This window comes from Pecten maximus, chromosome 12 (genome assembly GCF_902652985.1).
Source record: "Pecten maximus chromosome 12, xPecMax1.1, whole genome shotgun sequence".
NCBI lineage: Eukaryota > Metazoa > Mollusca > Bivalvia > Pectinida > Pectinidae > Pecten > Pecten maximus.
In genome coordinates, this window is record NC_047026.1 from 20,368,784 (window position 1) to 20,394,465 (window position 25,682).

General features: G+C 34.8%; 2 protein-coding genes across 2 annotated transcripts in view; one reads left to right on the top strand and one right to left on the bottom strand.

The window, feature by feature from the left end:
- LOC117339379 lies at window positions 1-17,449 on the bottom strand. The gene is given in 12 exon segments (XM_033900939.1): window positions 1-1,385; window positions 2,880-3,122; window positions 4,048-4,229; window positions 8,134-8,298; window positions 10,250-10,346; window positions 10,348-10,422; window positions 11,409-11,575; window positions 12,295-12,403; window positions 12,908-12,985; window positions 13,473-15,137; window positions 16,149-16,274; window positions 17,400-17,449. Coding segments are annotated over 11 exon segments (3,279 nt in total). The 5' UTR covers window positions 16,194-16,274; window positions 17,400-17,449; the 3' UTR covers window positions 1-932.
- Window positions 17,450-17,663: 214 nt separating this feature from the next.
- Window positions 17,664-25,682, top strand: part of LOC117338913 (exocyst complex component 4-like) — a 33,937-nt gene continuing 25,918 nt past the window's right edge. The window contains exons 1-11 of the mRNA XM_033900276.1: window positions 17,664-17,796; window positions 19,506-19,635; window positions 20,138-20,200; window positions 20,398-20,536; window positions 21,073-21,161; window positions 21,865-21,941; window positions 22,583-22,656; window positions 22,782-22,846; window positions 23,174-23,328; window positions 24,032-24,102; window positions 25,088-25,226. Coding sequence (XP_033756167.1) covers window positions 17,740-17,796; window positions 19,506-19,635; window positions 20,138-20,200; window positions 20,398-20,536; window positions 21,073-21,161; window positions 21,865-21,941; window positions 22,583-22,656; window positions 22,782-22,846; window positions 23,174-23,328; window positions 24,032-24,102; window positions 25,088-25,226 — 1,059 coding nt within the window. The 5' untranslated portion in view covers window positions 17,664-17,739. The remainder of the gene's footprint in view (window positions 17,797-19,505; window positions 19,636-20,137; window positions 20,201-20,397; window positions 20,537-21,072; window positions 21,162-21,864; window positions 21,942-22,582; window positions 22,657-22,781; window positions 22,847-23,173; window positions 23,329-24,031; window positions 24,103-25,087; window positions 25,227-25,682) is intronic.

Below are 25,682 nucleotides of genomic sequence, written 5' to 3' on the forward strand. Positions count from 1 at the left end.
ATAATTATTGGCTATATATACACCCTACACAATTTGGGAATACTAGATGGACAACACTTACTATGCACGGTTTCTAAAGCTGCAGATAGATGAAAAAGAATAAATCTTGTAGTCAAAATTGGGACCTTTTAAAAAATGCAAGTACATGTATCTGTTAAGGCCATTAATTAATTTCAACAATACTTTAATGGGAAAATAACTAGTTTGGTCTTTTTTGGTCATTAAAGATGTGGTGTAGTATAGAACACAATTCAGTTGGTTAGTACATGTATGTATTTGATATCATTTTATTGTTCTATATAAGTATTAGATCAGGACAGGAAAACTAATTTTATAATCACTGGTCCTTCAGGCAGGTTTGGGATCTGAAAGTACTTGGCCAAATGTAAAACATAGTGGTCCAAATAAACTAGCTGAATTAGTAGTATCTGAAATTACTCTAGGGAAAAGATAAAAATTATGTGAAATGCACTTCGCAATCGGGCCTGTAGTCACCAGTGTTTGCTTGCCCCCTGACCAAATCTACTGGCCAGGCCAAATGGACCCAGACTTTTTCCTGCCCTGTAGATACATGTATGTTCTGCCTCTATATTTCATAAACAGCGAACTGACATATCATATCATTTTTTTAGGACAATCAATGCTACTTCTTTATGACTTTGGCATCTTTTACCACACCGTCATTAGTATGGTATGGAACATATAATTCCTATAGACTGATGGCCAGTACAACAGTTAAAGAAATAAACTGTGTGTTAAAACGATGAAAGGTTTAACACTGATGAACATATTTAATATTCCTTTTGGAAATCCTGTGCCTTAGTCAAATTGAAAATATCATATGTTTCTGTTTCAAGAAATCCAAAATATCAAGAGTGTCTCTTATAAACATGTTTTAATGTTATTTCATTATACACATTTTTTTATACGTGTCATTCATCGTCCCACAATGAGGGGTCACACATTGTTTCTTTGTATGGAACACAGTTAAATAATTTACATCCGTAGCATTCTTCAAATGTCTGTACTTTATAAAAAATGTAAAACAAGAAAAAATACACCAGAAATATGAAGGGTCCACAAAGACATAGAAGGATGATGCGGCAATGCTTCTGCTGCTTTGTGAAGGACAAGAAAGGTAGAAATAATACAGAGCAGAAGAATCCCAAGAGGAATCCGGATATGATGCTGTAATTATCAATGTAAGGAAGGGTACCACACATCAAGAATATGACAAGAAGTCCACAGATCTTGGTCAATTCCACAGCAGGATTTCTGACAAGATGCCAGTAATGTACCAGTTCAGCTGTGATCAATCCAGCCATTCCAAACACTGTCGCTGTGCCACCTACATGTGGTATGTAGGGACTAAATATAGCAGCAGTCTGAAATAGTAATACAGAACAAAGTCAAATCATTGTTTTCATAATTATTGGGCAGACCAACCTTTTATCCAAATTTTAATCTCTATTCTTTAAGGATGCTTTACACCAAATTTTGACAAAATCGCATCATTCCTAGAGAAAAGGGATTTTAAAAATGTGCTATATTCCCTGATTGGGCCCAACATATCAGCCCAGCCTCTCAACCCCAGGGAGTCAGTCCCATCATTTGTATAATTTTGAATCCCTTCAACCTAGGGATGCTATCAGTCAAATATGAGTTACATTCTATATGCATTGCCTAATGTAGTTCCAGAAAAGAAGTTGTTTATAACAATATAGCCAAAATGCCCCTTTTTTGCCCCACCCTTCAGCTCAAAGGGTCTGTCAGTCCCGCCATTTGTACAATCTTGAATACCTGGAGATGCTACCAGTCAAATATTAGTGATATTCATTGCTTATAGTTCTAGAGAAGAAGTTATTTAAGCAATATAACTCAACTGATCCCTTTTGGCTACACTACTCTTCCACCAAAGGGTCAGCCAAACAATTTGTACAATTTTAAATCCCCAACATCTAGGGATCATGCTTCTAATCAAAGTAAGTTAAATTTCAGACCAGCAGTTAAGAAGTCATTTGAAGAAATTGTTGATGTACAGATGCCTTGGTATGCTATAGCTCACCTTGTTGCTACATGTATAGATTTTTTAAAAAGTTTTTACTTATTACAGATCACAACTGAAAAATGAATTGTTGAAACATTATAACAATGAAGGAGTATCAGAGCGTATCAGATTCTAAGTGCCCTAATTAAAATCATACAACAAACTATTACCTTAACAAAACTTCCAAGGAATACATGTATATCCAAAATAATATTTTTGGAACCTTAATAAATTGCAGTGCTTAACATATTTGTATATTTTACATGTTGATCATGTTTTAAGGGACTACATTATGGATTCTTCTACCTTGAGGGTGTGTGGTAGATTTCTTTCATGTTCCAAGGTAGGGGATGATCATTTTTCTCCCATCATACTTTTTTATTTTAGCAGGGTCCAGTAGTTTAAATACATAAGAAATATTGCAATGCAATACATTGTTGATGTAACGTGACTGAATTGTTAACATGTGCTATCTGTCATGCCTAGGCACTGGCAGTGAAATCATAACGGAGACAAATCTGTGTATGATGTGAGAAAATCTAGTCAAATAATACCTTTGATAACAGACAGGTCACAAAATAAACCACTCCTTATGAAAGTTCATGTAGTTGATAATGAGATTAACTTCAGCCAAAGTCCACTGTGGTCAGTTTTATCTCTCGGGGGGAAAAACTAGTGATAAATATAGCAATTCCCAAAATACACCCGGCAGTCCAATGGAAAAAATGAAAATTCACAGAATACTTAGCTCTAATGAAGATGCAATTGTTTTTATTATAATGGTAATTATAACCTAAGGAAAAAGTTCTTCCATGTTCTCAGAGTGACTTACCAGAAGTCCACCTAACCCTGTCATAAGATATAAAATAATGAGTCGAAGCCAGCCAAGAGTCTGTTCTATCTTCCGGAAAAGTAGAAGTTGAGCAAGGCTCACAAGGACAGCATGAATCACTCCATGGTGATAGACTAAAGACAGGGGTAGTCTCCACCACTGGATAGGCTCCCTAGGGAGCCATGGTCGTGCAGAGTCAGCCTCTAAGCCTCCCATCCCACAAACTGAGCTTAGGCAATTCACCTTCAACATACATATAAATTACAATTGACTTTTACATTATATATATATATATTACTGAAATGCCTATCAAATCTAACAAAAACATAAATGGACTCAATAGACCATTACCCAGTAATCAGTTTAACTCAAGCCTGAAGATAGCAAAAAACATGAAGATGAAAGTTAAGGGTATTTATTTTCAATGCCTTTGCTCAGGGTTATAGAACCTGGAACCTCTGGTTTATAATTGGTACACTAGCTATGTTTGTTTGTTTGTTTGTTTGTTTGTTGGGTTCATTGTCCTGTGATCAATCATGGTTATGTTGAGGCTGGGTCTCCTTGTAATAGTTGGTGACTACCCAACAATCTTACTGAACAACATTTGGGAGGCTGATCACAGGCCATCCACAGAAGTTGAGGTAAAATGTCTTGTCCTAGGATACAACCATGACAACACAGACCAGTCTGTTTCTCAGCTTCCTGAGACACACAAACCACCACAATTAGGAAGTGTCAAACCATGCACCTTCAACTGAGGTTCTGCGGCCGGCATTCTAATCAACTGAGCTATCGCAGCCCCGGGTACAAAGCAGTTTGTATTTTTGCAGGGTAACAAATACATGACAGTGTCTGAATTAACATTCAGCACTGTAGAGAGTAAATATACTAACATAATTTTTGTTCCATTAAAAACATCTTTGAAATACCTGAGGTGGCTTTCACTCAAAATTTTAGCCCTTTCACTTCAGTTATAATAAAACAAGTCAATGTATAATATATTGGTTGATTAGGGCCATTTTTGCTTTTTCAAGGCAAAAAACCAAAAAGGTGTCATTTTTTATTCAACAAAACATCACTTTTTCACCTTGAAAATTAAAAAAAGAAAACTGTTTTTTTTTTAAAGAATGTTAAATGGCACTACCATAGGAAGGGATAGTTTTTATACCTGGCTACAGTGTTCTGGTCCATACACATGAAAGGTGCCTTCCAGAAACTGACAGTGTTCGTGTGACAACAACTGACACTGGCCTCGGAGTCCTGTACAACAGGGCTTCAAGACATGACCCACAGAATTCTGTCCTGATGGCCGCTTACTACACACAACACCTTCTTTCCAAACTCCTACTCCTGAAACAGTGATTATTCTATAAGAGTAAATAAGGTCTTATGGGGTACAGTCCCCGACCAATAACCAGAACTTACAATTGAGATAATAAATCTATACATGTATTGAAGGTTGTCACTCAGAATATTTATTCCTGTGGCTAATTGGACATGAAACACACATAAACTGCTATCTCCCAAGACAAAGATTTCAAATAGAACATCAGACCTACATCTGAGTACAGTTCCTAAGCATATGTTTATTGACAGGAGCCATGTTGGTCTGTGACACCAGGAAAACAACAGAGCCCGATGAAATATAAAGAGGAGATAACTCCTCCTTATGTGATAAATAGAAAAACGACAATGTATTGTATTTTTTTCATAGTGAGCTAATATGTTTGTTCTTCCTTAATCTAATATTCATCATAACCTATCACTGCAAGAAAGGTTATATCATTTCAGTAGTTTTTTGAGAAGAAAATGTTAAAATTTCCATAGTTGGTAAAATAACAAGAGGCCCAATGGGCCTGTATCGCTCACCTGGCTTTACAGCAACTTTGAAGTTGATTGAGGTCATTTCGAAAGATACTATGTTGATTACCTCTTTATTCAAATATCATTGTAAGCTAGTTTTATTCATATTAAAAATTTTCTAGTCCTTCATTCCAGCATTCTATTGGCCTAATATCAGGTCTTGGAGGCTCTTGGCTATCGCAAAATTATTGTTTACAGATTAAAGCCGATTTCACCCCTGTGACCTTGAATGTAGGTCAAGGTAATTTATTTGAACAAAATTGATAGCCCTTCACCCCAGCATGCTACAGGCCCAATACCAAGTCCCTGGGCCTCTTGGTTATTGAGAAGAAGTCGTTTGAAGATTATAGCCTATTTGACCCTTGTGACCTTGAATGAAGGTCAAGGTCATTTATTTGAACAAACTTGGTAGCCCTTCACCCCAGCATGCTACAGGCCCAATACCAAGTCCCTGGGCCTCTTGGTTATTGAGAAGAAGTCGTTTGAAGATTATAGCCTATTTGACCCTTGTGACCTTGAATGAAGGTCAAGGTCATTTATTTGAACAAACTTGGTAGCCCTTCACCCCAGCATGCTACAGGCCCAATATCAAGTCCCTGGGCCTCTTGGTTATTGAGAAGAAGTCATTTGAAGATTATAGCCTATTTGACCCATGTGACCTTGAATGAAGGTCAAGGTCATTTATTTGAACAAACTTTGTAGCCCTTCACCCTAGCATGCTATAGGCCCAATATCCAGTCCCTGGGCTTCTTGGTTATTGAGAAGAAGTCATTTGAAGATTATAGCCTATTTCACCTCTGTGACCTTGAATGAAGGTCAAGGTCATTTATTTGAACAAACTTGGTAGCCCTTCACCCCAGCATGCTACAGGCCTAATATCAAGTCCCTGGGCCTCTTGGTTATTGAGAAGACGTTGTTTGAAGATTATAGCCTATTTGACCCATGTGACCTTGAATGAAGGTCAAGGTCATTAATTTTAACAAACTTGGTAGCCCTTCACCCAAGCATGCTACAGGCCCAATATCAAGTCCCTGAGCCACTTGGTTATTGAGAAGAAGTTGTTTGAAGATTACAGCATATTTGCCCCATGTGACCTTGAATGAAGGTCAAGGTCATTTCTTTGAACAAACTTGGTAGCCCTTGATCTCAGCATGCTACAGGCCTAATATCAAGTCCCTGGGCCTCTTGGTTATTGAGAAGAAGTCATTTGAAGATTATAGCCTATTTCACCTCTGTGACCTTGAATGAAGGTCAAGGTCATTTATTTGAACAAACTTGGTAGCCCTTCACCTCAGCATGCTACAGGCCCAATATCAAGTCCCTGGGCCTCTTGGTTATTGAGAAGAAGTTGTTTGAAGATTACAGCCTATTTGCCCCATGTGACCTTGAATGAAGGTCAAGGTCATTTCTTTGAACAAACTTGGTAGCCCTTGATCCCAGCATGCTACAGGCCTAATATCAAGTCCCTGGGCCTCTTGGTTATTGAGAAGAAGTCGTTTGAAGATTAAAGCCTATTTCACCTCTGTGACCTTGAATGAAGGTCAAGGTCATTTCTTTGAACAAACTTGGTAGCCCTTCAACCCAGCATGCTACAGGCCAAATATCAAGTCCCTGGGCCTCTTGGTTATTGCGAAGAAGTTGTTTGAAGATTATAGCCTATTTCACCCATGTGACCTTGAATGAAGGTCAAGGTCATTTCTTTGAACAAACTTGGTAGCCCTTCACCCCAGCATGCTACAGGCCCAATATCAAGTCCCTGGGCCTCTTGGTTATTGCGAAGAAGTTGTTTGAAGATTACAGCCTATTTGCCCCATGTGACCTTGAATGAAGGTCAAGGTCATTTCTTTGAACAAACTTGGTAGCCCTTGATCCCAGCATGCTACAGGCCTAATATCAAGTCCCTGGGCCTCTTGGTTATTGAGAAGAAGTCGTTTGAAGATTAAAGCCTATTTCACCTCTGTGACCTTGAATGAAGGTCAAGGTCATTTCTTTGAACACACTTGGTAGCCCTTCACCCCAGCATGATACAGGCCCAATATCAAGTCCCTGGGCCTCTTGGTTATTGCGAAAAAGTTGTTTGAAGATTATAGCCTATTTCACCCATGTGACCTTGAATGAAGGTCAAGGTCATTTCTTTGAACAAACTTGGTAGCCCTTCACCCCAGCATGCTACAGGCCCAATATCAAGTCCCTGGGCCTCTTGGTTATTGCGAAGAAGTTGTTTGAAGATTATAGCCTATTTCACCCATGTGACCTTGAATGAAGGTCAAGGTCATTTCTTTGAACAAAATTGGTAGCCCTTCAACCAAGCATGCTACAGGCCCAATATCAAGTCCCTGGGCCTCTTGGTTATTGAGAAGAAGTTGTTTGAAGACTACAGCATATTTGCCCCATGTGACCTTGAATGAAGGTCAAGGTCATTTCTTTGAACAAACTTGGTAGCCCTTGATCCCAGCATGCTACAGGCCTAATATCAAGTCCCTGGGCCTCTTGGTTATTGAGAAGAAGTCGTTTGAAGATTATAGCCTATTTCACCTCTGTGACCTTGAATGAAGGTCAAGGTCATTTCTTTGAACAAACTTGGTAGCCCTTCACCCCAGCATGTTACAGGCCCAATATGAAGTTCCTGAGCCTCTTGGTTATTGAGAAGAAGTTGTTTAAATGAAAAAGTTGACGCCGGACGGCGCACCATGGCATAAGCTCACTTGCCCTTCGGGCAGGTGAGCTAATGACGCCACAAATACCGGTAAGATCTTTATTTATAGGTATAGTTTCTCAACTAAAATAGGATTCTGTCTTTAATCATTTAACATTTAAAGAAAATTGTGGCACGCCGCACCATGGCATAAGCTCACTTGCCCTTCGGGCAGGTGAGCTAATGACGCCACAAATACCGGTAAGATCTTTATTTATAGGTATAGTTTCTCAACTAAAATAGGATTCTGTCTTTAATCATTTAACATTTAAAGAAAATTGTGGCATTTATTCTGAAATAATCGCTCTTTTGAAAAATTGCATAATTTCTCCAAAACGTTTATACATGTAGATATCGAGAAAATTAGCATGCATAGTAGTTTAATTTTGCAACAAAGCAAATGATGGCACAAAGATCACTCATGTCAATTTTCATGACAACCACTTCATTTTTTCCTGACTTCGTCATATTCCCTTAAGTAAGTACCTGGTACATGTAACTTGAAAACCATGCATTTATTAATTTGCTTAAGTACTGATTGGTACGTACATAATGAAGATCATATAAGTTCAATACCTACATTAACAAACAGTAAACATACAAGAGTCTGTCGAATTCATTTTAAATGGTTAGCTTTAATGAAACAAATCTATCAAAAATTCTAACATTTGCAGTAAAAAGTTATCAAAGTTTTACCATTGGTGTTATTTCCACACTCTGATTGAGTTGTTGTTCCTGCAACATTTCTTCTGGCAACTTCACAGCAACCAAGTATGCTGGTTTTACTGTATCCATCTTTACCAAAGTCTATCTGGATATCAAAGTCTTCTCTCATACATGGGGCATATAGAGCTCCAATACCTAGAAACATATTTCAAATATACATGTATATACATGTATACACGTATATTGTTACAAAAGTCTTCTCCCATACACAGGGCAATGTACGGAGCTCCAATACCTATTTCAAATATGAATTGTTAAAGATGTCTTCTCTCATCCGAAGTCTTCTCTAATACATCGGGTATATAAAGCTCCAATACCTTTTTCAAATACGTTTATATATATTACTACCAAAGTCTTTTCTTATAAACACAGGGCATACAGAGCTTCCATACCTAGAAACATATATTCCATATCCTAACTGCCTGTATTTCTAAACATCATTTCACCTTTATTGAATGGTTTCAGTTTGCAGAGGATTTCTTAACAATAGTCCACTTATTTCAAAACAGAATCTTATGTACACAAAAAACACAAAATATTATTGTATGATTCGATTTCATTAATGCTGTTAATGTTTATTCCATTTGATATCCAACATCTGCAAATATATCCAAGCCTTCAATATTACATGACCCTGTCTAATGTAACCTCCAACCCTACAAATAAATCATTAATCCTTGTCATCATCATCCATATTGCCTTCCACATCAGCATCTTCCTCGTTACCATCATAATCAGGCATAATCATACATAAAAGTTAACATAATCCTGCATAAACAAGTTGTCGTCATCATCATCATCATTCCAATTTTTTTTCTTTTAACCAAAACAAACTTTTCCTTGGCAGAGTCACTCTTTCCAGTGGCAATATATCTTTGACATCTATAACTATCTTTAATTGTATTAAAGAATTCAAATGTATTGAGCAGTAAAAGCAGCTCGATCATTCTGTATGCTGGTATATACTGTTTAATAACAGGTCTTTTTTCATCGGTTTGGGGGGCATTTTTGTCTCATTTTGGGACAAAAATTGGTGAATTGGGAAAGATTTGTTCAGGAATGAACTGCAAATTTTGGGAATTTTTCATAATTTTAATTGGGAATGAGGCATGTCTCTTTCACAACATAGCCCTCAGAAAAAGTTCTGAATAATAATGATAATTTCATTAGCAACCCTATTTACTGTGGGTTAATAAACAGAAAATAATCCAAAGATAAAGTATTTTTTACTGCAAAGGAATAAGTACATGTAATACTGTAGCAGTAGTTCAAAACTTTGTATTATCGGTAATGTCTTTGCTTCGATCATTACATTTCCAAAAACTACCAGGCCTAGGTATGAGTTACAGTTCCTCATACAGAGTTACACAAGATACAAAGAGGAGCTCAGGTTATATGTGAGGCCATATTTACACAGAAAATAATCTGTTGTGAAGATGTGATGAGGCAACTTGGAACTGAAACCACTGAAGCTTTGTATTTTTTTCTAACCTGAAAAGGGATTTTAAACATGTTTGCCCAATCTACATCTGTATATCAGTCAGATCATCAAACATAAAGCTTTATTTCTTTTACCTGATGGTTTTATGTTATTTTCTTTTATCAACTACAATATCTAATCATAAAACATCTTTGAACACCTGACATGCTTGATAAAAGTTTTCAGTTCACTGGTATAAAGTGGCAGACTTAATCATATAGATCTATTAAATCACATGCTGAGATAACCGAGATGTGAACGAAGCTGTGGTGTTGCAGAAAATTTGTCACAATCTAGTATTTAAGTGAGATTTAACTCATTGAGGGTATAGAAACCTCTGGAAGTATCTTTTAAAACATCAGATATGTTAACCAGGCCTAGCAAAATATTATTTTCTCTCCTACTGTATATATTCACTACAACTTGCCAGTAAATATGTATCAGTGTGATTTTTCATGATATTAACCTGCCATTTCTCAGTACTATATGTAATATAATCCTCTTGTCAAATACAACTCTCTTGATTTTATCTGACCCACAAATCCATTAATATTTAAACAGAATGGAAGTATATTTATTCAGAGTGGTGTATTTTCTTTTTCTTACTGATTAAATATCGCTCCGAAGGTCCTATCCACACATTTGGAGGGATCCATTTGTGGACCGTCTCTGTGCCCATGAATGTCTTTACTCCTGGCTTTAAGCTCCAGCTTAGGTTCCAACCCTATATATGTCAGCTTTCCAAGTATACAGGTCACAACCACTGATATCAGCTGCATCTGTGCAGAGGGAAAGAAATTCCTGTTTGGCTACTTGATTTTGTGTTAAAATGTTTTGGCAGCCAATCATAACATTAATGAGATTGGACAGGCTAAAATACTGGTACCGTAACAGAATGTGTAAAGTGATGACCAGTTCTTAGTACCCGGAGAGACATGATGACTCGACAGTATAGCTGGTACCGTAACAGAATGTGTAAAGTGATGACCAGTTCTTAGTGCAGGAGAGACATGATGACTCGACAGTATACTGGTACTGTAACAGAATGTGCAAAGTGATGACCAGTTCTTAGTACCCGGAGAGACATGATGACTCGACAGTATACTGGTACCGTAACAGAATGTGTAAAGTGATGACCAGTTCTTAGTACACGGAGAGACATGATGACTCGACAGTATACTGGTACCGTAACAGAATGTGCAAAGTGATGACCAGTTCTTAGTACACGGAGAGACATGATGACTCGACAGTATACTGGTACCGTAACAGAATGTGCAAAGTGATGACCAGTTCTTAGTACACGGAGAGACATGATGACTCGACAGTATACTGGTACCGTAACAAAATGTACAAAGTGATGACCAGTTCTTAGTACCCGGAGAGACATGATGACTCATTAGCTTATTGAATACTGTCAATCTCCAATTTCAATGCAATGTTTGGTCAATCACATAGCAGCACTTATAAATTATTATAAATTAAGGAAACAAATAACCAGCTAGGAAACATACTTTTATGGCAGAAAACAGATGTCTATTGTGAAAATATGATATGTATCAAATATTTCTTCAATATATAATGTATGATACCTGGTACATATACATGTATATGTAAATAGGTAAGCAACTCTTAAACTGTACATCTATAATGATAAAAACTTCTGATCAAAGTTTAAGGTGAATGTTCCAGGTTCTATCTAGCCTATTGAATGTTCAAATTAGTAGTCTATATACATGTATAAATGAATAATGCAAAAAATACTTACTGCAATAAGGATGTATGTAAAAATTGTCCTGTGCTCATGGAGTGATGCAAGATGAAACTTAATATCTGTATTACTTTTAACTGTACTCCTCTTGTCAAGGGAAACAGTTTTCTTTAGTTCATGCCACTCAGACATTGCCTTGCTGTTCTTTGGATTCTTGTAGTACTCTAACAAAAGTACAAACAATTACAGACTGCATTTACTTGTTCCAGGAAAACATATATGGGACAGGGGGGGGAAGGCATTTTATTAAACTACATGTGGTGGGGTGGATCCAAATTTAAATCACATCTATGGGTTGGTGGGGTTTGAAATCAATTCTGTCATAGGGATCCATGCAGGAATTGATCTTTTAGAAATAGAATAGTTTACAGAAGACAATTTAAATCCTGTTCCATGAAGTTTGATTAAATTAAACACCAATTAATTAGCTTTGTTCCTTTTGGCATTAGTAAGAATAATACAAATGTTGGTATAACTCATAAAAGGAGGGCATATAAAGGTATAATAATCAGTGCATACCAGGATTTCTTTTAAGGCATTAAATTTTCTTGGTGGACTTTTAATGTCTCTTAAAAAATAAGAAAGTATATTTTGCTATGTGATATGTCAGGCCATGTTGTGATTCATGCCAGGGCGTTTTCTCACTGGTTTGAGAAAGGGCCTTTTTGTTTCATTTTGGGAAGAAAATTGGTGAATTGTGAAAGATTTTTTTTCAGGAGTAAACTACAAATTTTGGAAATTTGGCTTAAATATGAAATAATTTCAATTGGGAATGGGACCCATTAGCGGCCCCAAAAAGCCCCATGCAGAAGTTGAAAAATGTCTTTATCTCTCAGAAATCATGACTAGATATGCATTTTATTTTTAACTGATAATACCTCACCTTTTGCCACATTTATTATTTCATCAATTTGTTGAATTCTCCAGTCATAATTCACCTTCAAGGCTTCCTTGGCATCCTGCAGCTCATCCACCTGAATTTTCTGATCAATCTGAATTTTCAAAAAGACCCACAAGTCCAGAAAGTCAATCTGTATCATTTCAGAAAAATGATGGCAAAACATTTTAGATTTTGATAATACAGGATGCACATGTAATGAAAATTTAACATTTTATTTCCTTGGTCAGACCATGTTTTTATACCCAACCGAGTGTCCTTAACCCATTCACCCAATCATGCTGCAAACAAAATTTTGTCAAAATAGTTTTAAGACATTTCAGGATAAGTAGCGTTTTTGGAAAAAATAAATGACAGATAGACAATGGATGCCAGGCCATACCTAAGGTAAGTTCAGTCCATTCATGATCAGTTATTTACCACAATTCTTTCCTCAAATATCTCACTTTTGGAATCATACTAATAACAATTTCAATCAAAGGTATATTTCTTACTTTAATGATTATTGCACTAAAAAACAGTGATTTTTTTTTATCAGGCATGAGACCAAACAAAGCAGTAAGCTAGAGACAAAACATGTACTCAAAATCAATATTACCTCTGCATACAGTTTGAAATGTTTGTAGCCCTCATTTCCAAATGCTAAGTCTTTCAGAGACAGCTTTTCCTCAGACTCCTGAAAAATACATTTCATCATTTGCAAAGTCATAACTGTCAACTATTAAAATCAAATCGCCATTTTTTAAATTATTCTATTTCAATCAATTTAATAAATGGCTAAAAAGATTTAATGAAAAAATGCAAGATATTTATTGTTTTAGCAACCATGATTTTTCTAGTACTGTGAATTTCTTTTCAAAAATCCCTATATTACCTATATACAAGATATAATTCTATACTGTATAGTTGAAAGCATGTGTATTTTGAAAAAATAAATATTTAAATCAATCTAGTTTTGAGGTAAACTCCAGTACTTGTTTGCAACTACACTTGTAGGAGTGCATGGAGTAAATTTAGGTTCAAATTTAATCAAATATATATTAAATGATTCATATCATTAAATAGTCATATCTCCATGAAGGGAGAACTTGATGACAATGATACAAAATCTTATTTATTTTACAAGTGAGACAGACTAAGATAATAATAGAGCTTTACTTTACCTTACTTTCAGACTCTTCTGCATAAAGAATATTCTCTTCTACACAAAGGTCTGGCGAATCATTGTTGTCCTGTTCTAATTTCTGTTCCTCTATATCATTCTTCACAAAATGTCTGCTTTCTGTGTTTGAATCAACATCATTGACATCTTTGACAGAAATTCTAAGAACAGTTGTACTTTTATGTTCATGGTTTCTCTCCTCCTGTGAAATTTCAATCTCTTCATCTCTTCTTTTAGGGTCTGTATTTGAAATTGCATTTTCAACTTGATCTACAAATTTTCCTTCATCTGTCTTGATACTTTCAGAAACTCTTTCAATTTTGTCATAAGTTGGAGTACGGCTCATTCCTTCTAATTCTTTTGACTGATTCTTTTCTTCAGCCCTCAACAACACTTCAGCACCACCTCTTTGTATTTTGAATTTTACATCATCATCTTCATCCTTCAAAATGCATTGTTCTTTAGTGTCAATGTTTTTGGGACCCATTACATCAGCATCACTTTTAGATGAGTCTGCACATTCCAGTCCACTTTCTGTATTTGAATCAAAATTATCATTGACATTTTTGACAGATATTCTAAGAACTGTTGTACTTTTATGTTCCTGTTTTCTTTCCTCCTGTGAAATTTTAATCTCTTTATTTCCCTTAATTTTGCTTCCCCTTCTTTTAGGGTCTGTATTTGATATTGCATTTTCAACTTCATCTACACATTTTCCTTCATCTGCCTTGAGATTTTCTGAAACTCCTTCAATTTTGTCACAAGTTGGATTATGGCTTATTCCTTCTAATTCCTTTGATTGGTCCGGGCTGTCTTCAGTCCTCAACTTCACTTCAGTACTGTCTGTTTGTACTTTGTACTTTACATCATCATCTTCCTCCTTCAAAATACCTTGTTCTTTAATGTCAATGTTTTTGGGATCCACTACAGTGTCATCGGCATCATCATTTTTTGCTGCCTCCTCTTTTTGTTCAGAAGTGCTTTTTTCTGCCTCCTCTTTTTGTTTAGAAGTATTATTATGTCCATTAGCAGAACAATTAGTATTGACAGAGCATTTCATATGCTTACCAACATCATTCATCTCATTGTCACCGATAGCATCACTGGATGCTTTAAATGTAGCTTCAATCTGATCCACAAATTCTGTTGTTTCATTATATTCCGGTATTGTGTCCAGACTTTCACGTCTAGATGATATCACTTTAGTATCAATTTGTTGACTTTGAACTGTAGTTTTGTGATGACTGCATTCGGTTCCATTTTGAAAATTTTGAAATGAATTTCTAGTGGCAGAATTATTTATAGAAAGAACAACATCTGACACATTTGAAATGTTAATGTCTTGGTGAAATCTATTTGATCTGTCCATTATAATGCTGACATGTCCTGATTTAGGATGTTTTCTGAAGCTGTTGCTACATTTCAGATTTGTATCTGTTGTTTCATCAGGCAAATGATCAACATCCCTTCCATGTGATGCTGATTTCTTCATGTAAACAATTTCTTTTTTGTCATTTTCAAGTGCCTTTTTAGTCTTGTTATATTCTTCTGATTCTTGTGCTGTAAGGTTGTGTAATGCATCCTGTAAACAGTTCACCATTTCTTCATCAGGCTGTTTTATTCTGCTCTGGAATATGCTTGTAATCAAACCATGGTATTCATATTGCTGCAAATGTAAAGATAAATTTATCAGAACACTGACAGCCTGACAGGTCAGCAATTAGGGCTCCGCCATGTAACTATATATCCTCATAATCATCAAGAAGATATTTTACCTACCGCTGCATGACGATGGGACCGTTTGACATTTGAACTTAAAAAACAATTGCAAGGAAGTAAACAATACATTATACATTTACTATGATGAGACAATTGTTTACTTAATTCCACTCCCATATATTAATTTATGGGCAAAGTGTAATTGAAATGTCAATAGTGAATACCAACTGGTACAATACTCCTTTGTTCTTCGACTTTTTGACCAAAATAACCTAGACCTTGCAATGACCTTGACCTTTTGCCAGCTGATTCTTTATTTAATTCTGACCAACTTCATTTCATAATATGTTATAACAAAATGATCCAGTGACCTTAACCTTTATTAGCTGACTCCTTGTTTATGTCTGACAAATCTTGCTTCATGATGTTATAACAAAATGTTCATCAGTGAAAAGATACCAAATATGACCCTAACGTGTACCTTTAAATTTGGACCTAAATGTCTTCGTCTTTTGACTTTGATTTTGATCTTGACCTTATGAATTTTATAAAGGGGTTGTGGCCTTGAATCTAGCTCACTGCACATCGTCTTGGTGTAACTACATTTGTATATACATACTGTGGGCAAATATTATATTATGCTCTTTACAGGAAAAGAGCAGATGGAAAGATGGACAGATGAACGGATGGAAAGACATACAATTAATTAAAGCAGCAACTATGCTCTCTCAGAAAGAAATACTGAAATTAACTGACCTGGAAATTGACTGCCAGTTTTTATATAAATGTGCCCTTTTCTCAACTTTTAATAATAAGTTTTGGATTATATACTTTTTTAAAATTTAGTGCAGTTTTACATCATAAACAAAGACAATGTAAACAAATAACATTTTGAAAAGCATTTAAATTATAGACCTAAATTCAATGACAATTTGATTGGATGTTAGAGTTCAATTACCTGATTTAATTCATCATCTTCCTGATGCTGACAAAGACCAGCCATTTCACAAAAACAACCCTGAGAGGCTCAATTGGTCTAGCAGTCATTCATTTCAGTCTACACGATCTGGAATACCTGTTTAAACTAATCATTCAAATAGAGAATATTACAGTTTTAACCTAGATTTTTTTTCTAAATCTTAAATGTTTATCATCATTTTTAAAATCATGTGCTTGTAATTATATGATTAGTCCCAATTGATGATTTTTTTCTTCATCTCCAATAATCGCAAGTTATTTTTACCTAAAGCACAGAAATTAAATAATACATCAAACTATTATCAGTATAAAGGCATGCTGTTCTTGTCACTTTATCATGTATAACATTATTGCTAAACATGTCTAAGAAATTTGTATTGCGCCATTATCTAATATGGAGTTAATTTAACCATTCTAAGAGTGCCACGGTGGGGAGCAACTGTCAAGTGATACAGTATACTGTCTTGAAATAGGGTTGATACATGTAGTAGGCACGTAGTGCTTTAACCTTCAACTTTACTTTCACTACAAAGTCAGTGTTCACTTTCCTGACAGTTTGAGAAATTCAAGTAATCCTAATTTACGAAAGTAGTCTCCAACTCAAACAGTGAAACACAACTTCATGTAATGAGGTATCATGATTGTAAAGCCTACTGCACAGTAGACAATCTTAAAAGTTGGTCAAAAAACGTAGATCGCGATTTCTATAATGAAATGGACACAAATGAAATATCGAAATAAACAACAACAAAAATACAATAACTCTTGTAAATATAGTCGAATAAAAAAATCTGTTCAGAGAAACAAAACCTAAGCACTTAGTACATTCTAAGTAGTCTATAGGCTATATCCAGTTTCAAAGATATTGGTTGAAAAATACAGATCGCCCGACAAAAATCAAATAATGAAATAAACAAAGGGCTTTCATGACTTTTGAACAAAATGTGAATCAAACTGTCTCTCAGGAAAACAAAACATCTATCATGGTTATAAAGGGGGTTATAAAGCCTATTAAGTTTCAAAGAAATCAGTTGAAAAAAATTAGGATAGAGTCGAGATCTCCCGCAGTCTCGGCAAAAAAAATCAAATAAACAGTAGGCTACAGTAACCTTTCATGGTAAAACGACAACATACCATGATTATAAAGCATATTGAGTATCAAACAGACTGGCCAATACTTGTAGGAGGAGATATCCAAACAAAAAAGTTTACTACGGCCTTATCTTTATACCTAATGCTAGAAGCAGACGACACATTTTTCTTCTTCAAACTCTTCTTATCAGGACAAAATAGTCGATAATCTGGAATTAGTTGCACTTTTTCATCGTATTCAGTTTTTCATTCATTTGCATAATAAATGAAACAAAATATTTAAAAAAGATAAAATACACATTTCAGTCTAATTCATTTTGTAATTAAGAAAGAAACATTTAAGAAAATTTACTTAAAATTTATCCCATAATTTATAAGAACTCTTCAAAACGGGAGACACATTTGTGATAGGCGGAAGTGGGTTGGTTTGGAAGAAAACATTTGAGGAGACGAAAAATATTAAGGATTTATTTTGCAAAATGGCATCAGATGGAGGGGAAATTTATCCTTCCCCTTCCTCTAAAGGAAGAGAAACGGTATGTTAACATCGATATCGTTGCATATTTTCAGTAACGCATCTGGATCTTAGCCTAGGGGAATGTGGCAATTTCTTACCAGGCGTTTACAGAATTTGGTACCGAAATTTAAGCCTAAGGTTCCTTTTTTGCATTTATGAAAGCAAGTGACATTAAGTTGATTTATTTCTACTATCAGTCATGACTTACAACATTACACAATAATTCACATTTAATTTGTCGATTAGATATCGCATCTTTCAGCAAAATGCAATATCAAACCTTACCAATTAAAATGCACTATAATAAATACTGACCAGTATACTTAGATTTCAAATGGCACACTCCCCCTCTAGGGAAAAACTCGTCAGTAACGCTAAGTATAAGTTCCTACATGCATATACACCAATGTAACAGAGAACATGATATATTCAATTAATTCCCATGCCTCCGCTGGGGATCAAACCCAGGACCTTTGGCTTTATATATAGTCTTTCACTCAACTGATCAGGCTATATATAGCTTATGAGAAGTTCTTTTTAGCCGAGCAGTATGTTGCAGATGGGTTATATAAATGAAATAAAGAAGGTTAAGCTCCTGCCTATATATCTTATTGATGACTAATTATAATATAAGAGGTGATGAAATTAACTAAGTGACCTGTTTAATTTCTATGTACAAATCTATAGCTAGTTTACATATATATTAGCGTAGCAGGGTTTTCCTGGACGCAGGTTTTCTGCGTCTAGGACGCAAAAAAATCACGAAAGACTCGCAAAAAAAATGTATTTGCGTCCATGGGACGCAATAATAAATAGACAAACGTCTAATTAAACTACATAACCACATCCATCGCTAAAAAAATAACTTTTTGTCGGTGTTGTGCCGTGTTCATTTCTTGCTGGTATCAATCAATGTTTTTACAAATCTAGGCCTGAGCCCCACTCGATTTGCACTCTTCTCAGAAGAGAAGCTTTCTAAGAAGATCGCATTCCGTTATATATAAATCGAGTTAACCGGTAGAATATAACCCAAAACAAACTAGTTTTTTTAAGTTTTCTCAAACACTATGACACAAACACATGCATGCATGTGTCATATATCCTTCTCTAGTGAAATTTATCACTCGCACACTTCAGGGATCACCATGGCTTCAGATTTTACTATGCAGGGGAGGTTTTTTCCAGCACGCCGCAAGACCAATATTAACTAATTAAAGGGAGATAATTTGTTTACATGAGTTATGTCCCTTTTCCTTTTTAGGGAGATGATTTGTTGTGCAGTAGTTATTTCCCCTTAGAAATTGTTTTCAGAAGTAATGAAATCGAAGCGTCTAAACAACTATGATGTAGACAAAGTTTGTAACTATGCAGCGAACGATCAGAAGTTTCTTTGGTGGCTGTAACGTTAACAAACAAATTGCAGCAGATGATACATCTGATGATGTGGTGAATGAAAGTCTGTCTTCAAGTAAAAAACGACAGTTAAAAAATGGGACTCCTGAATTTCTGCTGGGACTCCCAATTTTAAAGTTGAGGAGTCCCTGGGACTCCCTAAAACAAAATGACAGGGAAAACCCTGGCATAGTGTAATGGAAACTTTGTAACGACAACATATAGTTGTAATGGTTTTGTGAGACATCATTTCTCAATAATTTTAAAAATGTTAATATGGTTATATATATATTGGTTACTTATTAAGTAAGTGATAGATACTTTTGATGATTTCAGTCGGACTTTCTGATGATGATAGTTCGTACACTTTCAACCAGTGCTGACTTTGAGCAAAGGGAAAAGGAGAAAGCAAGAATCGAGAAAGCTTTTAGACAAAGTGACAAGTGTCTTGGAGAACTTGTGACAGGTAAGATTTTAAAAAAAAATATTATTCAATTTCATAAATATTTTGCTTCGGCTGTTTTGAACTTGTGTAGTATTTTTGTTGTTCTGTATAGCAACATATCTTTCTTTTTTGTACCTGTTAACTTTTTTGATTAAGGATTGACTATTTCAATTATTTTAATGTTTAAGAATGATTTGCACACTCTGATGAAATTTATGAATATTCATTAACCCAAAGGTTGTGATAGATTTGCCACAGTGAACTGAAACTAGACATCAATATCAGTATACATTTGGTGTATTTGGATTTTTTCAATATATTCAATGAAGGTAATAATAATATGTGATTATTGGCATTAGGAACAGATGCACCAACCTTTTATCGGAAAAATATAATTTGTCATTGCTCCTGGATGTCATAAACTTTAATCTCATCTCAAAAATGTGATATTAATACAGATTACACTGAATATATATTGACTCGTTGTTGTGTTCTGTTGAATAATTTCTGCTTTCCTTTTCAGATAATTATGAAGATTTAACAAGAATTACACAAGCCTTCAGTACTATAAGCAAGAAAATATATGGTAATTATTAGAAGACATTTCAGATATGGATCATGTCCCAGTGTCTGAATTGCGGTAGTATAAGTATGATCATGACCTTTAGCTTGTTGTGGCAAAAATTGTATACTTTTGATATATTTGCGTATATTTGCTTGAAAATTGTAAAGGGAAACACAATATTGCATTACCTTAAAACAAATTTATTTCCATCTTTACAGAGTCTCGTGATAAGATAAAGAAGATTAAAGATGATCTAAGCAGCTGTAAGACATTACTTCATTGTAAACGTGATGAACTTCGACGACTTTGGATTGAAGGAGTGGAACATAAAACCATGGTCTCACTCCTCGATCAAATGTAAGTACAACATAGATAGACACATGCAAAATTGGAAATGATTTAATTTTGATGGGTTGATGGCTTAACATCCTCACAACAGCCATGGCCATGTAAATGAGGTAGTAAGGTAACCTTATACTCTACACATCCTACCACTAGGCTAAAGGGAGATTCCCACTAGCCTGAGCTAGTAAGGTTGATCCTACCACTAGGCTAAAGGGAAATTCCCACTTGCCTGAACTAGAAAGGTAACCTTTACTCTTAACTTCGTATGAGGATGCGGACATAGTGGAGCCTTTATACAAATTATTATTTTTACACTTTACATTTTACAAATCTCATATTGAACTAAATGAGTATTACTTTCAGAATCTCTTTATTTTAGATGAGCAGACAATTCAATATGACTGTATTACTTTGTGTTTCCTTTGCTTCATATGATGTTTAAAGCAGTGATTGTCAGTTGCCAAGTCAGAATGACTTGTTCACATTTCATTTATTCTTCAGATTGACATTATGTACTTTATGGTAATGTACTGGTTACTACATTTCAGAGAACAAATCAAGGAGGTTCCCACCAAACTGGACAACTTCCTCTTGACAAAACACTACCTTCACGCCACAGATTTGGTGGTGCAGGCAGGTAGGACAGAACATGAGGATTTGGACTTATTAATATCTTTGTTTAAGTTACTACAATATGAAGATTTAAATTACTATGATTTGAAGATTTTAAATTGAAATATTTAGAACTTTACCGGCTGTTATTTTGATTTCAAAGGAGGGAGCTGGTCAAAGGGAGACAATTTAGAGTAAAAAAAGCTAGAATAGAATCTGTCATTATTCGATATCCAGAAATTGATGGCTGATTAATTCTTATCAGTATTAAGACTGTAGTTGTTCTGAGTTTCAGTATAAAATCAGATATCTTGACATTTTTTCATGTTTCATGATAGATTGTATCATTCTCATCCCTTACACAAAAACTAATCTACTGATTTATAAAAAGGGAGAGAGTAGATGTACTCTAGAATCAAAGTGTAAATTGTATCTCTATGTTACTATGCACCATTTCTTGAAAAAAAAGAATGAAAAGAAAACATGTTAATTCTCAAATGCAGTTTAAATCTAAAAAAAAAAAAAAAAAAAAAACCCACATTAAGCAAAACATGATGGAACACCAACAGTTGTGGTGTTAATATTTAATCATACACTGTATGTATTGGTGTTACTCAATTTCTATACAACATACCTGTCACTTAAGTGCTGCAGATGTTTTGAACTAATTCAATAATTTGGGTATTATGATGGACTAGTTATGAATAATATTGTTTATGTGTTTACAGTTGCAAAGCTGGAAGGCCCATTATCAGGAGTTATGGCTCTAAGAGATCTGAAGTCTGAATTAACAACACGAAAGGCGGTACTGTATACATTCACAATTATTCTTAAAAAATTTCCACAATTTCTTAATTCATACCAATTACTAGAATTAAATTAAAACATACATATTTCTGTGTTACTGCTAAATATTGTATAATATTAATATAAACATAATCTAATATTAATATGTACCATAAGTGGAGGGCAAGGGAGTTTCATATCACATGTAAGTCTCCCTCCTCAATATCAATAAAAAAGTTATATATAGCAGACAAGAATTGTATGTAAGTTACCTGACAAATTAATTACATGTATAATAAAATATCTTGTTTAAAGGTGAGTCTATATAAACAGGATTTTTACAGTGTAAGAAGAGAATGTGTATTCTGCAAACAAAGTAGCATAGCTATATATAGCAAACTAGCCATTCACCATTACTTAGTTAAGTGAATAGAAGTGACAACTTGAAATATAGCCTCCTTGTTGTGTATCCTTATCAAAAGTACAAAATTAATATATGATACAAAAGGTTTCAGAATATTTGGTTGAAGATTTTTTTTTAATTTACTGAATTTATTATGCATATTTCGACAACAAAAATAGGATTACCATGTATATATTAAAAGTTCCTGATATGACACAAAAGATTTATAATTTTTATGAAGATTAATTAAATTGCAGCAACTGCATGAAGTTTTGATCGGTGGGCTCAACAAGCAGATCTATGTGACAGTTCCTGCCACCCAGAAACCCTAGCTATAGACGCACCGATTCTCTCACACGACAGGGAGACTACCCTTCTCTGGAGCGTAAGAAACGTAAGATATCGTCCCGAATCTTGCTTTATTGGACTGAATGGACTTAACAATTTATATTTCAGCATATTATTGCCATATGATGAATTTCCCCTTGATTTTGTCTCTGGACAACTTGTAATCAATTGCTGTACAGTTATTTAAATTCGCGGAGCTAATATTTCGGGATTGTTCAAATCCGCCCTGGTTTGCAAGTGTTATGTTTCATGTGAAACCTACATTGACATTTTGAAGTAAACAGGTATAAAAATTTGTGTGCATATCTCAAGCCATTTTAATTTAAGTTCATAATCCTTGGTACAGTGTATAAATGTATACAATGTACATATTTTTCACTCTTATTGACCCGAATATAGCAAAATGAAATCTGCACATGGATATTACCAACTATATATACACTGTATATTGTAAAAGTCTTTATTTAATTCTGATAGAAAACTGTTTTAATGTGTTCTAGGGTCTGGCCAGGATATGTTCCCAACTGTGGAGACATATTCCAGAGAGGAAATAAAAGAAGACTTGAACTCTAACCCTGAGGAAAATCCATCTCACTTCATCGCCCTCATGGTTGAATCTCTTTTTGTTCTGAAAAAAGTTCCAGATGGAGCCGAGGTAAAATAAAATAATTGTGTGGTCTAACAATGACTATATAAATTCAAATTTGTGATCGTTATTTCTACTTTTTCAAATGTTTGGCATGTTTTGGACCTTATTTTATGGCGATCGCCCTTGCCTGCTCTTGTGCCTAAAAGTTTTACTGTGTTAAAACTCCTTTGTGCTGGCCCCAGACTTTCGGGCAGTCATCAGGTTTGTTAAGTCACCTGAACTGAAGGTTCATGGTGAACTAATGCAATCACCTTTTGTCGTCTGTCATGCACTAACTTTTTCTTGTAAACATAATAACTTGCGTAAATCTGAAAAGATTTTTATGAAACTTGGTATGCAGCTTAATATAAGTTTTGTAAGATGGTTCTGACCAAGTGTTGTTATTTTCCGGGTTGGTCAGAAATCCTAGATGGCTGCTATGGCCAACAGTACCATTACACTTGCTACGGAGTATGTATCAAACACAGGTGACTAATAAGGCCCAAGGGCATCTTGTTAAATTTGATGACCTTGACCAAATTTCATTGTCAAAGGGATATATGCACTATTATACAGGAAAAAAAACTATTCTGAAATAACCAGGATGCCTGAATCTCTTCTGTGAAAAATATTAATGGTTTTTGGTGATTGCAAAAAAAAAAGAAACTGGTATATTATCAATATTAACACATCAATCAATTCCATTCTACCAACATTTATGATATTATAGGGACTGAAGATCAGGATACAACCAGAGTTATCTGCCATTGTAGCGAGAGCTTCCCAGCAGGTGGTGGAAAAGTAAGTTTCAGAAGACAATTCTTTATTGTTTGATATCAGACATTTATGTCAAAGATTTCATGACCAAGCTTCTTAGACTTAGGTCATAGTTTTCATCTTACCAACAATAGTCATTGTCTGTCAGCTTGAGGGTGTTTGGAACCATCCATGTTATAAATATATATGTTTGTGAATATTCTTTGAAGATAGTTCCCAGTCCTAATAGTGCCTTAACCTTTATCTAACTTGGTATGTGTCTTTACTTGCCTTCTCATCATAGTGACCTGATGAGGCAAGAGTCGGGGTATTGAATTTGGTTTTGATTTATATTTTTGATGTCCGTCTAAACAATCCTGATTAATACATCAACTTAACAAGGCCATATTTTGGGGTGTATGAAATTCCATGGATGCTACACCTGTAACAAAAGGTGGTAATAAACTAGTGGTGTACCATATAGTGGCTTTGGTAATTTTAAGTGAGTTAAAACATTTTTAAATTTAAGAGTTGAATTTAAACGCATTTGGTTAGACATGCCAATCTGTTGGAAATTTTTTTCAAACATTATTGTTGATTTAAAAATTAAATACATTACATGTAATTTGTACAAAAAAAAATCATGATAAAACTGTTGGATCATGATAAAACTGTTGGATCATGGGTAGTTGGTCTGTATAACAATGTGTAAACGTGCAAGTGTATTCACACCACTTGAGTTGCTGCCCAACTTCGTATGTTCCAGGTAAGAACATTTGCTGACTTTATTCTCAATGGCGTCAATATTTAGCGGTTCATATTTCAGTGTTTCAAAACTACCGTGTGGTAGTTGCTAAATTAGCTAAAATTTGCACCTCACAAAAATAACCTGGTATATGTATGCTTACCAAGCAATGACATAAACACTGCAAGGCATTTTACATTTTATTCATTCTTTGCCTCAACCATGTTTGCCTGAATTAATTTTTATGATTGAAAAATACAGTGCATTATCTACCTTTTCTTTCAGTTCTTGCCAACAGGGGGAGCTACTAGCCAATAATAACCAGCCAAGATTTCTGTTGGAGTTATTAGTGATAGTGTTTCAACAATTCAGATTGGTCGCACACATGCATAAAATGGTCTTACGGAACCTCAATCGAGTTATTGTAAGTATATTTTGTTAATTCAGCTTTGTTTATTAAATTTCATTCATTTTCCTAGCATTGTTTTTTTATTCTATGCAACAAATCAAATTTACTGTGAATAATCATCTGAAAAATATTATCTAATAGTCTACAATGAATTTATACATTTCTTTTTCAGAAGTTCAATATTGATCATTGAAGTTTTAATATCATACATTGAATTTTGTATTATGAAGTTTTTGATTCTATCATCATCTTTTGCCTATAATTATGTTGAAGACAAGCCCGGCTTTTATGTGGAATGTTATCACTAGGAATGTGAATGGAAAGTCTTATTTGAAATTTTATTTCAGTTTTTAGCTATTTGCAAAGTTTGCATTAATTTTGATAATGTTAGTATTCGAATGCATTTTACAATTTAAATTATGCTAAACTATTAAATGGTATTCCATATACCTGAACAATACCCAATCATCA